Below are 18470 nucleotides of genomic sequence, written 5' to 3'. Positions count from 1 at the left end.
ACTTTTTCAAAAAAGTAAGTTTTTTGGCTTTAATTTTTAAACTAAAAAAGCTACAACTTTTTGTCTTAAGAAAAAAAGATGCGCAATCAAATTTTACATCCACATATATCTTTTGAAAATTAAAATTCGAAATTTTTTTCTAAAGCCTCCAGGGGACTTCGTTTTCGCACGAAAAAATGTTATGTGCCCTTATTGCATCCGCACCCACAATTGTAAGCTGGACAATCTTTCGATACGGATGTTTCATTTTTACAATAGACGTAATTTGTTGAAAATATAAGCAATTTATTTTAAAAAATGAAAATAAATATAATTTTTTTATCTAATTTCTTATTTTTGATCATTATTTTTAAATTAACTTTTAGTCTAAACTGTTCGACTGATTTGAAATTATTTTTTTAAAATTGAAAGCTTATGAAATTTCTAACGAAACTGTCGAGGCATATCATTATTATAAACAAATTAAGCAAAAAAAGTTATATTTTTAGTAAAAATGATATATAGCTACTTCAGATGCGTATTTTTAAGTGAAAATCTTAAGAAAAAAATTTCGATATAGCTTAGACAAAAATAGAGACCATTTGCTAATTATTCAAACAAATTTTATAAACAAATGCATACACTCGTTATTTTAAAATAGATTTGTTTCGATTTTTAACAAAAAGGGCAAGAATTTTTTTGCTTATAGATTTCTTGTGCAATTCTTCGATTTCAAATTATTTGTGTTGTTTGTTTAAAAAAAATTAATTAACAAATTCATAATATTGTCATTTTTCAGAAAAAGAAATTATTTTTTTATTAACTTCAGATATGCTAAAATGCCTCTTGATATGATACTTGGTTATAAAAAAAATTATTACTTTTTTGAAATTTCTTATTTCTGTTTTTTACCATATTGTTTTTTATGAAATCCACTACAATTTTTCAGCAAGGTATCACTGTTATGCTGCATTGAATAACCGATAAGATAAATTCTTGTAAAAGTACGAAAGATATTTATTTATTATTTATTATTATTATTTTTTTTTTTTGAAAATGCACCATGGTAAAATTTCGTCCGAATAAGGGACGATAAAAACGACTGCAATGAAAAATAAAAAACGGTATGATAATAAATTTGTGAGACGTCTTTGTTATAAATTACTTTTTCTCGTTGAAAATTCATCTTTTTGCTTCAAAATTTCAGTATTTCATCTTTAGAAAATCATCAGAATTCTTTTTTTTTATAACTAAAATTGTAACAATTTTATTTTACCTTAGGAATTAATATTTTTAATTAAATATTGAGTTTTTGTGTTTGTCTTTTTTGATTTAAATATTAACAATTGCATGTCTCGTTAAAAATTCCTCTTGTTTGGTTGAAAAATCAACTGCTTGGTTTAAAGTTGAACTGATTTTTAAAAAATGTTCCTACTAAGTAACAAATTACGTGATTTTATTAGAAATTACATTATTTTATATAATCAATATACACCCTACTTTCATGAAAGTTGAATTACTTTTTAGAAAATACATTTTTTTTAAGATCCACACCTTCAGTTAAAAATGGAATTATATTGTTGGAGATTCGTTTTTTTGTTAAAAATTAATTTTTTCATCTGAAATTTTAACTCCTCCATTTTTGGTTGTAATCTTATCCTTTATGAGTTGAAAATAGAAATGTTTGGTAGAAAATGCATGCATTTTGTTAAAAATTCGTATTTTTGTTGTTTCACAATTGATCTGGTTTGTTAAAAATTCATATTTTTAGTGAGGATTTAACAACTTGTTTAACAATTCGTATTGTTAGCTCAAATCAACTCGTTAAAAACTGCTTTTTTGTTGAAAATTAATTTTTTAGTTAAAAAGTAAACTATTTTTTTTTAAAGTTCAGCTTTTTTTATTGAAAATTCATATGTATATTTAGTTCGGATACAACTGTTTCGTTGCAAATAATAATTCATTTTATTAAAATGGTTCCAAAATTGTCTATTATACATAATACTTTTTTTTATAAAAAAAGACATAAGCTACGATAAAATTGGATTAAAACATTTGTTTCGCATAAATTATATGTATAATTTTGCTTGGAACCACCTCACACTGGAACACGTACTTTTAATTTGAATCGTAAAAAATAAAATTGAAAATAAATGAATTAAGCTTATTGGAAATATAACACAGGTTGCAATAAAATGTTTAATGACAATTTTTTGAATATGATGCGCAATTATTTTAATTATAAAACTAAGAAAATAGAACCATGTTTGTTGCAATACTGGAATTAAACTATTTAGTTAAAAATTTGCCTTCTTGATCGATTAAAAATAAAAATGCATCATTTGGTTCAGGATTCAACTGTATCATTATAAATTGGTTCTTAGTTTTTTAAAATTCTGTTTCCACGTTTCTTTTCATAAAGGAAATTAAAAAAAAAATTGGTAAGATGTTAATGGAAGATCGCTAATTTAACACAAATATTTTATAAAAAATATAATTAACAATATCTTTATTTTTTAAGGAATTCGTTCTCCTAGGTTGTCCAAAAGTGGACATCCGTTACCACTTCCTAGGAAACTCAGCACTGAATTAAACCCCAATGACGTAAATGTTGATAAAAAGTTTACTTTAGCCACAATGCAAATGGGTCAGGTTATTGCACATGATTTGTCGTTGGTAAATGGTCCTAAAGGCACACGTAAGTGTCAATTTAGTTAATAATAATCTTCAAATGATTATTATTAGTTACACAAAAATTGTAAAATACTTCTGTATTTATTTTAATATTATTCGCTTAAAAAATTTCATTTTATAGCGAAAAATCAGTGTTGTTCAACACAAGGGAAGCTGGACAAAGATTATTTTAAAAAACCTTTGTGCTATCCACTTATTATTCCCAAAGATGATCCAGGTTACAAAAACAGTGGAGTAGAGTGTCTTTTCCCATTCCTACGTACTATTACAGATTTGGATAGTGGCTGTTCTATAGAAAAAGGGGCTGCGACACAGGTTAAAATTGATGATATTCATAATTAAGGGCATATTCGACGGTGAAAACGTGACCAAATCAGTCCTAGGCTATGAATTTTTTTTTGGTATTCACCATGTCCAAAGGCAATCCCGTGTAGAAATTCAAATCGGGAACTAGTCTGGTTTCCGACCTTTCGACCCCACTTGAGGTCGGGGGCTAGTCGGTGCATCCAACTAGCCCCCAATCAGTAGCGTCACGGTAGATTAGTTGGGGGCTAGTCTGGTGAGACGACTTACCCTAGTCGGGGCCGGATCGGGTACTAGAAGGGGTCATATGATAATACACCCGGGTGGAATATTAACCAAACTCTTCAAAATTTGTGGAACATCCCCTAAAAGTTTGTCAAAATACTTATTATTAACGGAAATCTCCATAAACTTTTTTGAAATATTTAAAAGTGCTCAAATTTACCGAAGATTTATTGGGGAACATATCCTATGCTTCAAAATACATAAATTTGTGTAACTAAAATTCCCTAAAATTTGTGGAATATTAATTTTAAAAAAAACTTCAGCTGGTAGGCAGCAATGGAAGAGCTTCGCTCTGAAGGAACCGCCATGTTGGTCACAGTAGTCTCTGCTCCAGGTAACTCTGCTTCGTTACGTGTGGACTGCTGCCTTAAATACTCGACGCGTCATTTCTGTTGCGCGAGAGGCGGCACGTCGCGCCCTTGCGGATTTTCTTTAAAGCTACCAGTCCAGAACCGCAAGACTTTTTACCTACATCTATACGTATTTTCTTAAAATTCCATACAAAGGTATTCATAAATGTTCCTAGAAATTCGCAGTTTTCTATAAAATACTACAAAAAAATAAGATTACGTTTTTTTGAAGATTTTGATCGTTGTTTTTATAAAAACTTTATTTTCGTACAAAATTATCAACTTAATAATTGTTTATTAAGTATATTTGAGATGAATTTAACACTAATAAATCTTTTCTACAAAAAACGGTGTAAAATTATTGTTAAATATATTCTTAGTATTTTAGAAAAAAAAATCATTACACTTTTTTGGATATTACCTCATTTGATAAAACCTCGCCGAAAACTCAAACATAAGAATAACCCGACCACAGCCCCACTAGCTCTCGAACAGAGCCTGAAGATTACCCGCACGTAAATTAGTCAACAAAAAGGCCTGACTAGCCCTTGGTGAACCACCTACCAGGCCCCGACTGAAATTTTGGCACAAAAAGCCCAACTAGTTCCCGATTTGTCCCCGACTAGGTACTTTGTCAAAGTTAATAACCCGACTAGGCCCCGATTAGTGTCCGACTAGTAATAGGGCCAAATGGGGTTATTTTCACACGGGATGCTATATTGCACTTAAAGTTTAGAAATTTGCAAATTAGTTGCAAATTAACAAATACGTATCTGCACATACGTTACCTGGAATTTTTTTTCGAGCAGTTTTAGAATTTTTTATAAATGAGACCATACATTGCGTTTGTATATTTAATTTGAGTACCAATTAAAAAAAAAATTATCCTAGTAAAAAATAAATGTATAAAATTATTTTTGTTTTTTTTGTACTCAGTACATCCACACGATTTGAGATATCCTGTTTCGAATTTGAAAGATTAAATAAAAAAACTAAAGAACGTTTGGATACATCAATATGCTTATAATTTCAAAGAAAGTTTATTTATAAGTTGATAAAATAGGATATTATCGCTCGAGTTATAGCACTTTGCAGGTAATGTTTTCCTAGTGGGCACAAAATTTGGCGACGTCTTAACAACATCGTTACGATATCGTTACGACAACTTTACGACATCCTATGTCCATGTCGTTAAGGTGTCTTTACGATATCGTAAATAAGTCGTATGATTTGACGATGTCTTTACGATATCGCAAAGACACCGAAACGACATTGAAATAGATTGTCGTAAAGTTTTTGTAAAGATGTCGTAACGATGTCGTAAAGACGTCGACAAATTTTGTGCCCACTGGGTTGCTTGGAGCATTTCAGATTTTTTTATTTGCGTATGTTGAGCATTGACACAAATTTTGGACCTTTTTTTATTCATAAATAAACTTTGTTGTAATTATAAACATATTGATGTATACAAACCTCCTTTAGTGCTTCTATTTAATCTTTTAAATTCTGAACACGATATCTCAATCCGTGTAGTCGTAGTGAACACCAAAAACAGAAAATAATTTACCCATTTATTTTTTATTTGGAAAATTTTTTTCAAAATGTTTACTTAAACTAAATATAGAAAAGCTATTTATTGTTTCATTTTGCTATGTTCGAGACCTTGTGAGTAATATAACTGTACCTTTGGACATGGTGAACACCAACAAAAATTTCATTACCTAGAACTGGTTTTGTCCCGGGGTCACTGTAGAACATGCTTTCAATCTTGTTTAAAATAATAATAAACCTCATTTTTAACAGTTACATTTTTCTTTTATTTTAGCTGACAGTGGTTACACATGTCCTAGATTTATCTTTAGTTTATGGATCTAATGATTCAGACGCGTCACTTTTGCGAAGAGGAAAAGGTGGAAGCTTAAGATTCAAAATACGAAACAATCAAGAATGGCCACCGACCGTAAAAGAACAATATAATCTTTGTAATGGAACAGCAAACGTTTGTTACAGAGCTGGTAAATATTTTTTAATTTTCAATCAGAATAATCTTTTTTTCGCAAGTGTGATCTTTTATATTTGATCTTTGGCAGCTGGCCTTGGAAATTTGACTTATCACCTCGAGCCCTTAATGTTTCCCCTCTAACCTTGATATTGCACCTTTAATTTCTGACCTATCACATTTGAACTCTCAGCCAGGCCTGAAATCAAAAGAAGTTCCAGCCTCCACGCTCATTTTCAAATGTGGAAAACACGTATTTTTTTTAATTCAACCGTTTTAACAGTTCTTTCAAACTGTTTAATGAAGTGGCTTATTCCTATGGTTTTTACTGCCTTAAGAAAAAAGTATGATAGGAAATTCAGTACATGTCTATCATGATCTTCCTGTAATAAATTTCTCATTATTTTATCACGTTTCTAGATAAATTATTATCGAAAACCTCACTGTTGAAGATTTTCAGAATCCTATAACACTTCCACAATACAAGCGTAAGGTAAAATTGAAAACATGGTATTGAAATAACGAAATTGAAATAAATGTATTGTAGGTATTATAAATCTTGTATCAGCGCATTTGAATGATTAACATTGTGCACAGTGAACTCGCGCAATTAATGGTATTCAAGAATTTCAATAAATTCACGGGATTCCCAGTGGGCACAAAATTTGGCGACGTCTTTACGACATCGTTACGTCATCCTTACGACAACTTTACGACATTCTATGTCCATGTCGTTTCCGTGTCTTTGCGATATCATAAAGACATCGTCAGATCACACGACTTATTTACGACATCGTAAAGATACCTTAACGACATGGACATAGAATGTCGTAAGGTTGTCGTAAATATGTCGTAACGATGTCGTAAAGACGTCGCCCAATTTTGTGTCCACTAGGTTTACCGAATTTAATGAATTCACTGAATTCAAGGAATTCACAGAATTAGAGAATTCACTGAATTCATTACATTCACGGAATTCATGGATTCCGCGGAATTCATGAAATTCATGGAATTCAAAACGAATTCATGACATTCGTGGAATTCATAGAAAGGAAGGAATTCACGAAATGTTTTCAATTTTCGAAATTCAGAGAATTTACGAAATTCAAGGAATTTACGAAAATCATGGAATTCATCGCGCATTCACTGCGGAATTCACGGAAATCAATTTATTGAAGCAATTCACGGAATCAAAATAATTCACGGAATAATTGAGTTTAAGGAATTCACGAGAATTATGAAAGTCGGGAAATTTAAGGAATACACGTAATTCCACAAATTTGCGTAATTCATGAAATTCACAGAAATCAATAAATTTAAGTAATTCGCGGAATTAAAATAATCCACGGCATTCATTGAATTAAAAAATTCACGAAATAAATGGTATTCACGCAATTCATCAATTTCGCTGAATTGATGAAATTCACAGAAATAAATTATTTAAAGAAATTCATAGGATCAAAAACTCACGTAATTCATTGAAATAAAGTACTTCACAAAATTTCAGAAATTTATGTAATGCACAAAACTCACGGAAGTCTCTAAGTTCGCGGAATTCATGAAATCCTCAGTATTCATCGAATTCGTGGAATTCATGGAATCTACGGAATTTACGGATTTAATGGATTTTTAGGAATTCATTAATTCCGTAAATTCCATGAACTCATGAATTTCATGCATTCCGTGTATTCCATGAAATCTGTTTATTTCATGAATTCTATGAAATTCGTTGATTCCATGTATTCCGTGAATTCTGTGAATTTCTTGAATTCTGTAAACTTCGTAAATTCTTTAAAATCCGTAAATTCTTTGACTTCTATGAATTCTATGAAATTCTTGAATTGCGGGCTATATAAGAATTCCGTAAATTCCCTGAATTCACGGAACTTAAATTTCGTATCACCTTAAGGGGGTGGGGGCTTGTTGAGACATTCTGTTATTGTTTATTATAAACTTTATTCTTTGGTTGAAAATTCATCAATTACTTAAAAAGTGACCTTTTTCGGTTTCATAGGATATTAAAAATTCAACTGTTTAGCAAAAAATTAACACATTGTTTACTATTCTAATTTTGGCCTTGGAGTTTTGGGTTTGGAAAAAATCTCTTTTTTGAAATTTTTCTGTTTTATTTTGAAATTTACCATCTTTAGTAGAAATGACGTACATCTTTCTTCGATATAATGTCAACTATTTGGTTAAAAATTCAACAAATTTTTTGAAAATTCAAACTTTTTGCTTAAATATTCTCCTGTTCTCTGTTTGTGGATTTTTATTGAGAATTCATTTGTTTGTAATACAAATTCAATATTTCCTGGATGAAAATGCGATTATTTAGTAGAGAATTCAACCGTTTTGTAAAAAATTCATCTTATTAGGTTGGGAAAGTTCTTCTTCTTGGGTTGAAAATTTAATTTTTTTCGCAGAAACTTCTTTTTTGATCAAAAATTATATTTTTGTCTTAAAAAGTCAACTGGAATCTTTTTTTCCATAAAATTTAGCTATTAAAAAAATTAATAAAAATTCATTTGTTTTAGTATAAATCTATTTTTTTTACAAAAATGCCACTTTTTGTTTTCAAATTATTCTTCTTTGCCCGTGTATTTAAATATTTTGTTTGTAAAGATTTGATTGTATCTCTTTGTTAAGGAATATTTTTTTTTATATTTTATTTTGAGTTGAAAATTTATCTATTTGGTTAAAATTTCAATCATTTTGTTGAAAAATAATCTTTTTTAATTGACAGTTCAACTACCTGAATAGCAGTCAAACTACATTGTTTTTTGGGTAAATGCATCAGTTACGTGAAAAATTCAATTTTTCTGGAGAAAATTCGTCGTTTGGCTTAAAGGTTCAACAATTTAGATGAACCTTTATTTCTTTCTCGAGTAAAAAATCTTTATTTGTCAAAAATTCTTCTTTTTGGTGAGAAAATTCCTTTTTTTTAAATTTTATCTTTTTTTATTGAAATATGAACTAAGAGACTTTAAATATAGGTATTTGAATATTATTGATCAAGAGAATGAAAAAATATTCAGGGACAAATCAGGAAATTTTTAAAATGAAGTTCTTGGGTACCCTGTCTAATTCTGCTAGCAATAACTACACGGAGAGAATTTAGGTAAAACCGTCGCACTAGTTATGAGAGTCACTGCACTGCGGTTTGGTGTGGCGTCCGCTTCAGAGCGGGGCATTGGTTACCCCAAACTTACGGAGATCAGCCGCTCCAAAATGTGGGTGCAATATTTTCCAAAGATGCGCAAGCACGAAACTGTGCCGCAAGCGCCGCGTGTGCAGAGCGGCTCGACTATACTGTTGACCAAGCGATTTGGCTTGTTCGGGGTAATGATTCTCCCGAATCAGTGTAGCTGTTCTACTAAAGAGAAGTGGCGCTGCTTACTGTGTGATTGTCGCGTCAATTGTACGTGTTGGGTGAGCGGCTTTACGAAAATTCTCTCCATGTAGTAACTTCTCTCCGAAAATTCTTGCCAACAAAATGGGTAATTATTCAGTAAATTTTGTATAACGGTTGCAAGATACCTGCAGCGTCATTCCTGGCTGTAGATCTTATAAACCTGGACAAATTGTTAACAAATAATTTAAATAACATTGAGAATATGAAGCCCCTGAAAAAAATGAAGAATTTTTAAGCTGGAAGATATTTTAGCTACAAATTATAATTCTTCAACACTGCAAATATCCTTCCAGGTGACTCGAGAATAAATCAGAATCCACAATTAACAGTCTTGCAGATTGTTTTGTTTAGAGAACACAATCGAATCGCTAAATTCTTGGCTAAACTAAATTCCCATTGGTCTGATGAAAAGATTTTCCAAGAAACAAGAAGAATTATGATTGCTGTACATCAGAGCATTATATATCACGAGTGGTTGCCTTTAATTTTAGGTGAGATTTGAATTTACTGTATAAAATTTCCTTCCTGACTTTTATTTAAAATTATGAAATCACTCAATTCCTGAAAATAAAATTAATATATCATTTAGGGTTCATGGTTTTTGTAAAATACATACTGAAATATTTGTGCAGGTCTCAGGAATTGTTACAAGAACAAACTCATTTATAAAACCAAGGAATATGTGAACGATTATGATCCTTTAGTGAATCCCGGCATTCTCAATGAATTTGCATCTGCCGCTTTTCGCTCCCTCCACACATTAGTTGCTGGAAATCTTAAGTGCGTATACTAATTTTATTAATTTTAATCTAGAAAACATTTCTGTTAGAAAAAAAATTCGATTATAATGATTAGAATTCAGAATGCGCTCTATATTGCATTAAATATCTCTCGAATTGGTCAATTGAACCCTCAGGAAGCAGAACCGAGCATGCGCTTGCTCTAGTAGGGAAGGGAGGGGATAACGCGACAGACCGAAAGATCCGAGCTCTGGAAGTGAACATTTTATTATGTTTTTTAAAACTTAACTTGCGATTTCTTCGAAAATAAAAGAGATTATTTAATTAAATTTGAAAGGGTGACTCTTATTACCTTAACGAAGCCTTCGAAGCCAAAAAAAACAACAAATAAACAATATATAATTATTAATATGTATTTCTATTGAGATTTGTGCTGAATTTTCAGGATTTTGTGAAATTGTAAGGGTGCATCCTTTTTTTACTAAGTAAAAAAGGTTTTCTAGACTGTAAAAAATGTCAGGAATTTTCCCCACTATTCAGTCGGAAAAAATCCACATTTTCGTTGGGGAAAATCACTTTCCCCAAGACTGGGAGAAACTTTCCTAAAATTTCTCATAAATCTCTAAAAAATTGGGAAAAATTCCCTAAAATTTAGGAAATTAGATTATACTTACAATTTTTGGGGAAATTTCCCTAAACTTAGAGTAACGTATACGAAAGTTTTGGAATATTCTTTACAATTGGTGCAATTTAGTGATTCCCACTTAATTTAGGGAATCATTCTAAAATTAATGCTTAATTTTTCGCGTAAATTAGGGAAATTTTCTAAAAATGCTTGAGTGTTTCTGTATATTCAGGAAGATATTTTGCCCTTAAATATTCGATAAACTAGCACAATATCTTGAATAATTTTACACAGTTTTTTGGAGAAAAGATTTATTAATGTTAAAGTCATCTCAAAAATTTGTAATAAATAATTATTAAGTTAATAATTTTGTATGAAAATCAACTTTTTATAAAAATAAGCATCAAAATCTAAAAGGACGTGATCTTATTTTGTGTAATATTTTTTAGAAAATTGCGAGTTTCTAGGAACATTTATAAATACCCTTGTATGGAATTTTTAGAAAATCCATATTGGAAAAGATACATATGGATGTAGGTGAAAAGTGCCCGCTGGAAATCATAAGACTCTAAATTTTTATAAATGCTTATTTTTAAATTGATCTGAGAGGTTTGCCATATGTAAATAAAGTCAAATCCTTCAGGTAGTTAAAATTGGAACGAGAAAAAGTTTTTGATTAATCAGTGAAGAGTAGTATACTAGTAGTAAACTATTGAGCACTGTACAGTTCAGATTTCGCTACCACCTTAATTTTAGTCATCCTGTTCTGGACTGGTAGCTTTAAAGAAAATCCGCAAGGGCGCGACGTGCCGCATCTCGCGCAACAGAAATGACGCGTCCAGTGTTTAAGACAGCAGTCCCCACATAACAAAGCATAATTACCAGAAGCAGAGACCAGTGATCCACATGAAAAAAAATTGCCGAATTTATAATTTAAGGTTAAAACAAAATAACAATGCATATATTTGTTAAATAATAGTATATTTTCTATAAATTCAAAAGCTGAGTTTATATTTCATTAACCAAGGGTTTTGTATTATTATTTTTCTCTCTCCTTAAATCATAAATTAAGTTATTTCTCATATTTATGTGCAATTTATAAAAATGGTATATTTCAAATTAATAATTGTTCATTATACCCGATTAGAATCGCGCGCAAACAGCAACCAATGAGAACCGCTCCGCCAGGCAAGCGCAGTAGCACAACATGCCAAAGTTGGGATCACTGGCAGAGACTATAGTACCGTGACTAACATGGCGGTTCCTTTAGAGCGAAGCTCTTCCATTGCTGCGTTCCAGCTGAAGTTTTTTTTTTATGAATGTTCCACAAATGTTGGGGAATTTTAGTTACATAAATTTATGCATTTTTAAGCGTAGGATATGTTAACAGTAAATCTTGGGTAAATTTTAGCACTTTTAAATATTTCAAAAAAGTTTATGGAGATTTCCGTAAATAATGAGTATTTTCACAAACTTTTAGGGAATGTTCCAGTCATTTTGGAGAGTTTGGTCAATATTACACACGGATATTTAGGGAATTTTTCCTACTCAACTTCGGGAAAAATTCCCCATAATATGTGGAAATTAGCGCTAACATAATTTTGGGGAAAATTCCCTAAGAAATTTTTTACAGTATAATTTCTTCAGAACAATTGTATTATTTAATGACCCCTAATACTACTCGATCAGGCCCCGACTAGGATAATAAAAAGAAAAAAGACGAAAGAAAGAAAAAGAGAAGAAAGGGGATGTAGTTGGCTGCCTTCTCATTTTTCTTTCCTCTTTTTTATTTTTGTTCGAAAATTTTATTGGTTTTTTGTTTTTTTCAGATTACAATAGGATTTTTGGTTTTTGTTTATTCGTTGTAGTCTAAATTTGGTCGTTAGATTCTTGTTTTATTTAACAGGATTTTGCATCAATTTGATTATTGGACGTTAAATGGGATTTTTAATTTGGATTTTGGTCTAATTTAAATTTCTTAAATTTTAACCATATATATTATACCATTGTATATCCATTTTTCTACAAATCAATTTTTTTGTTAAAAATTTAATTTTTTCGGAAAAAATACATACGAATATTATTTATAAGAAATAAAATAACATTTCATATAAATATTGTGTGTAAATTTCTCTAAACACTTAATGTATAGAGACAATATTGTATGGTTTAATAATTTTAATATAAATTTGCAATATACATTTGTCTTAAAAATAAATATCATAGTAAGAATATATAAACGAGCGAAGTTTATATGTTAAGAACTGTGTTATATAATTTACTTAAAGAATCAAATGTAAAAAAATTAAAGATGGTCTTTGATTATACAGGGTGATTTTTTTAATTTGAATCTTTTGATTCATGTTGAATCTAGCCGTGCGCGCACGTTTTGTCCTGAAACCGCGACGCGCTTTCATGCATAATCAAATGGCACATCGTAAGGTGGCGGCTCTCCCCACTCATGGAAGTTAGGATGCCTAGTCCCCTGTTTCCTATGACCGTGCTTTTAACTTTCTCTGACGGTAATCATGCAATCTGTTTTACCTACAAACTCCTAGAAGTTCGAATTGGTCCACTCGCTGTGCTAGTGCTGCTTTGACACAGCTGATACCAGACTGATACGTATGTCAGACCAAATTTGTTTATTTGCATTTCAAGTGCAAAAATTAGTTTTTGCATTATTTGTGCATGATTCTCACGAGCGATTTTCGCTGTTTTGCCCCAATTTTATAAATGCAAACGTCATAAATAGCCCATTGACAACATAGCAAATTGCTTGCAGGGTATGACGACAGCACGGTCGGTATTTCTCCAAAATAGTAATTAAAAAAAAAACTTTTTTTATTATTCTAATTATTTAGGACCAGAGACACATTCTTGTGTGCCTTCTATTTATCGTGACAAAATTTTAACACGATATCTCATTCCGTGAGGATGTAAGTTGGGAAGGAAAACTTCCACCAGTATTTTCTTAAAACAAAAAATTTTCTCAAAATTTCCACCGGAATAAAACAGAGACATGGACTTTATTACCTCTTCTTTCATTTCCCAAACTTTCAGAGCGATACCTCATTTCGTTTAGACGTAAGGTGGGAAAGAATAATTGAAGACCACGTTTAGTCACGTGACCCTCTCGTTACATGGCCTTAAGTTTTAAAAAATGTAATAAAATGTTGACACTCGGAGCTCGAATCTTTGGGTCTGTCGCGTTATCGCCTCCCTTCCCTACTAGGCCAAGCGCTCGCCCGGTTATACTTTCCGAAGATTTAATTGTCTTTTAAATTTTTACTGGTATAAAAAAGTATTAGGATGAAATGACGAATCTTTATAAAAAGTCTAATATTGGATATAAAAGAAACAGAAGTTACTTCTAACTCTATCGGAAAAGTTTTTATTGAAAAAATTTCCAATCGTTTCAAAAAATCACTGTTTTTTTAGCATCAGTGGATCTCATTGGTAACAATTTACATTCCAGGAAAGGTTTAAAAGAAAAAAATATTTTCCCGTGAGTTTTTATGTAAAATTTCTGTAAATAATTATTTATATTTGTAATAGTTAGAAGTAAAATTATAAGTATTTAGGAGGATAAGTTTTAAAAGTAAAAAATGTTATTTACCATATTTAAATTTCCAAAAAGATTTCTAATGGTATAGAATTGTTTGGAAGAATATAAAAAGTTGGATGAAAATAAGTTTAACTTATGATGTTTAAAATTAACAAAATAATTATTATGAGAGCATGATGTGATTACCACCTGCTCCCATTACAATGAATCCAAAAGTGACTGTCAGCAATTTAGACTGACCTATCATATAAGGATGCAGAAGAAAAGGCGCCAATTTAAAAAAAGAAGATTTTATTACATAATAACAGATAACGTGCTAAAGTTATTAAGATATTAAAAACAAGCGAGATAATTTTATATAATAAATATAACAGTAATTTTAATAAACAAGAAGACACGCTATGATAATTTGTATTTGCCGCGGGTTCGATCCCAATCAGTTTTAACTTTGGGATTCGAAATCCCTTTAACCTCAAGGCTAACCTAGCTTGAAGTTTAAAAACAAATTTAAAATGTAAGCCACATATTTACAAGGCCATGAAACAAATTTTTGTGACCCGTATTATAACAAATATTGCTACGCTTATAATATCTTTTTGGATGAAAACTCAACTTTTTTGTGATAAAAAATTCTTTTGCTTTAAGACAAAATTCATATTTTTTTATAAAAATGCAACTTTTTGCTAGAGAATTCAATAATTTTGTTAAAAAGTCATCCTTTTTGGTTAAAAATTCGTTTTATGGATTGAAACTTGAATTTTTTGGTAGAAAATTATTTCTTGTTAAAAAATTCATAGGTTGATCGTGAAAACTCGACTAAAATCTTTTTCAACAGAAGCATTTATTTTTTCAACTGAACAGTTATCAAAATTTCGTATAAAATTAATTTTTTGTTGAAGTCATATTTTTTTATTTAAAATTGCATTTTTGTAAAGAATATTTGTCTTTTGGTCTGAATGTTCAATAATTTAGATAAATTTTTATTTATTTTTTCAGTGCAAAATCTTTCTTCGAAATGCGTCTTTTTGTTTTAAAATTCTTTTATTTTGTTGTATAAATTTCATTCTTTTTTTATTAAAATATAAACTATGGCACTCTTTTGTTGACAATTTTTCTTTTTAGGTTGAATATTCAACTATTATGTTGAAAATTCAATTATTTTGTTAAAAATTCCAGTATTTCGTTAAAAAGTTATCGTTTAAAGTAGAAACAACTTTTTTTGTTTGAAATAAATTAGTACATTTTAAAATTTTTAATTTTTTGAAACACTGTTATTCCTGAATATGTCTGAGCTAGAACATAATGTATATTCAACCGCTGATTCAACCAGAACAATAAAAATATTGTTAAAAATCATAAAGCCTTAAATTCTTTTAAATTCTCCTAAATTCTGTCATATTCTCGGTTATATAACTCTAACTTAAATTCTCGGGAATTTAATAACTCTATGTGGCAGTGACAACTCAGATTTGTTGAGGTAACGAAGCCAGCGAAGGCGCACTGCCTTGCAGGTGGGTGTGACGGTGTTTCGGTGTTTAAATTAATTTTTTTAAGGTTATGAATGGCATGAGACTTTTTCAAGTCAAATGAGCTTTAAATTTAGACTCAGTGGCCCTAAAAACATATAACCGCTTTGCTTTCTGGGTGTTTCCATGAATGTTCCAACTTTTATCATTTTTTTGAGGTTAGGAACGAAATACGACCTGACCGAAACAAACCAACCCCTGATTCCGATTCAGCAACTGCAAAAACGTATAGAAATGTTTATCTCGTCTGGTGGAAATGAATTTTTTTGTTGTGTGCGTGTGTAATAAAAAAATGGCTTTTCTATCTGAAAAGCAAAGCCATATCAGAATTTTTTACTTACTTTAGTCTACAAAAATTAATTTTATTCAAACTCCTATGTAATCAATGCTTTTCAGTCAACGAAGTGATTTAGCATTATAGATTTGGACGTTACCCACCGATTACGACGTAATGTTAGAATAGTCAATAGAGTTAGAAGCCACTTCTGCTATTTTTTTTGTCATATATTGATATTCGCAGACGTTAAAGGATATTAATAGGTGTAATATAATTGAAAAAATGAAATAACATTAAAAATAATTTAAAAATGGTTAGAACGAAAAAGGTAATAATACGGAACCTAATCAAATGGTATAGAATAGTATAGAAAACGATATAGAATAATAAAAAATTATAGAAAATGTTAATATTGTAAAAAGTATAAATTTTGCAGACTTGTTAAGGAGAATCGACAGTTTCCTAATTCTATCTTAAGATTAGGTGAACACTTTTTCAATGCAACTATCGTCGAAAAAGGTCAAAACTATAATGATATGGCGAGAGGATTATTTACCCAGCCTTCAGAAGCGGCTGATAAGTACTACGATAAAGAGGTTGTTGAAAAACCAATGTCCCCTTACATTATTTATTTCTAAGTCCATAAACGTTATATTTAATCTACCATATTATTTTTCAGATAACTCTTTTTTTGGGAAGAGTAACAAAGAATCTGGGAACTGATCTTCGAGCCTTTGATATTCAAAGAGGACGTGACCACGGTCTTAGATCTTACATTGAATATCGCACTTTCTGCGGACTTCCAGAAGTTTCTCGCTGGGATGACTTGCTAGATTTAATTTCTCCTGAGGCATGCAAATTTTATAATTCTTTAGCATAAAATTATAGTATCTTTCTTGAAATCTAGTTCAAATTTTTGTTTTTAGGATGTTTTAAAATTGTCCGATCTATACGAGACACCAGCTGATGTAGATTTAACAGTAGGAGCGAGTTTAGAAAAAAATGTGCCACACTCTTTGGTTGGACCAACGTTCCACTGTCTTTTAACTCAGCAATTTCTTAGAACAAGAATAGGTGATCGCTACTGGTATGAAAATGGAAATAGTGGAACACCTTTTACCCGTAGTGAGTAAAGATTTTCTTTATTTCAATATTGTTTCTAATGAATTTACAACATTGATACAATCAACACCCAGAAAAAGGTCTTATTAGATTAAAAAAACAACATTTTTTTGACTAAGTTTTCTTAATTCAATATACATTACTAGAAACAAGAAAATAAATACGAGGGGTGTTCAAAAAGTAAGTTTCCCTGCTCCGGTAAAAAAGCAAAACACAATTTGTAGGTTAAAGTAACATATGTATTTATTGTTGACTTAGAAACTATTTTTCTACATAGTCCCCTTGGACTTTAATACATTTTTTATATCTGTTCTCAAGCTTTGACAAACCTTGTTTATAAAAATCCGTGCTCTGTTTTTCAAAGAATAATTTAACAAAATCTTTCACCCAAACTTTCCTTTAACTTAGGAAAAAGAATAAAGTCACTTGGTGCGAGATCTGGAGAGTAGGGTGGGTGATCAACAATTTTCCATTTAAATTTGTCCAGTAAGGTTTGTGCTTTTTTGCTGAATGAGGCCATGCATTGTCGTGAAAACCAACACTTTTCTGGATAATTTTCCAGGACGCTTTCGTTTAATGGCACACTCATGCATTTGTCACCATAAATATGCACTAATTCAGTGTGAATTTTGTTGCCATTAAGCCCTTTTGCAGTTAAAAAGCGAATAACTGCACACAATTCACAAGTGGCCACGTTTTTCACAGGTAGCTCCATGGTTTCCGAGCCGGTACTGATGAAAAAAATTTTTTGACAGCTAAGAACAAATTCCAGTATAATCGGTATATCCTAAACTAAAACTATATTCGGTCGCAGCTCGCTAGATGGCGCTGGGACAAAACGACAGACTGGGGAAACTCACTTTTTGAACACCCCTCGTAATTGATTTGAGTCAGCAATTTGAAAGAATCAAATTATTTCTTTAACTCAAAGAAAGATTTTCTTAATCCACATTACTAACGTGTTAAGAGATGCGTAGAACAAATCAGTTTGATTACTTTACGTTACAGGGTCTTTTGGAATACGTATTGTCAAATCTTTGCGAAAAAAATTAGGATGGCTCTTGAGATTTACGGAAGCCAATGAATTCACGGAATTCATGTAACGCGCAAGAATTCACAAATTTCGAGGAATTCACGAATATCGTGGAATTAATGGAAATCACGAATTTCATGGAATTCACGGAATTCAAAGAATTTACGATTTCAAATAATTCACAGAATTCACGAGATGTAATGAATTTACGAAATTCAAGGAATTAACAGAATTAATAGAATTAACAAAATTCAAGCAATTAAAGGAATTTAGAAATTCAAGAAATTCACGGATATTCGGGAATTATTGAAATTCTCAGAATTCATTGACTGGCGGAATTCATCAAATTCGCTGAATTCATGGAATTGGTGTAATTATTGGAATTGCCACAGAATTAATGAAATTCTCTGAATGCACGGAATTCAAGAAAGGCGCGAGATTTAAAGAATTCGTGCAATTAGTGGAATTTAAGGAATTGACCCAATTGATGGAATCCAAAAAATTTAAACAATTTACAGAGTTAATAGAACTCAAGGAAATTCAAGATAATCACGGAATTT

General features: G+C 30.7%; 1 protein-coding gene across 1 annotated transcript in view; it reads left to right on the top strand.

Moving 5' to 3' along the window:
• The window catches only part of LOC117173918 (peroxidase-like), a 42728-nt gene extending 25840 nt beyond the window's left edge, over positions 1-16888 (top strand). The window contains exons 3-10 of the mRNA XM_033362564.1: positions 2501-2677; positions 2795-2988; positions 5437-5626; positions 9316-9513; positions 9655-9802; positions 16192-16351; positions 16435-16605; positions 16682-16888. Coding sequence (XP_033218455.1) covers positions 2501-2677; positions 2795-2988; positions 5437-5626; positions 9316-9513; positions 9655-9802; positions 16192-16351; positions 16435-16605; positions 16682-16888 — 1445 coding nt within the window. The remainder of the gene's footprint in view (positions 1-2500; positions 2678-2794; positions 2989-5436; positions 5627-9315; positions 9514-9654; positions 9803-16191; positions 16352-16434; positions 16606-16681) is intronic.
• The last annotated feature ends 1582 nt before the right edge of the window (positions 16889-18470 follow it).

This window comes from Belonocnema kinseyi, chromosome 5, assembly GCF_010883055.1.
Source record: "Belonocnema kinseyi isolate 2016_QV_RU_SX_M_011 chromosome 5, B_treatae_v1, whole genome shotgun sequence".
NCBI lineage: Eukaryota > Metazoa > Arthropoda > Insecta > Hymenoptera > Cynipidae > Belonocnema > Belonocnema kinseyi.
This window is presented reverse-complemented; position numbering and strand designations above follow the sequence as displayed.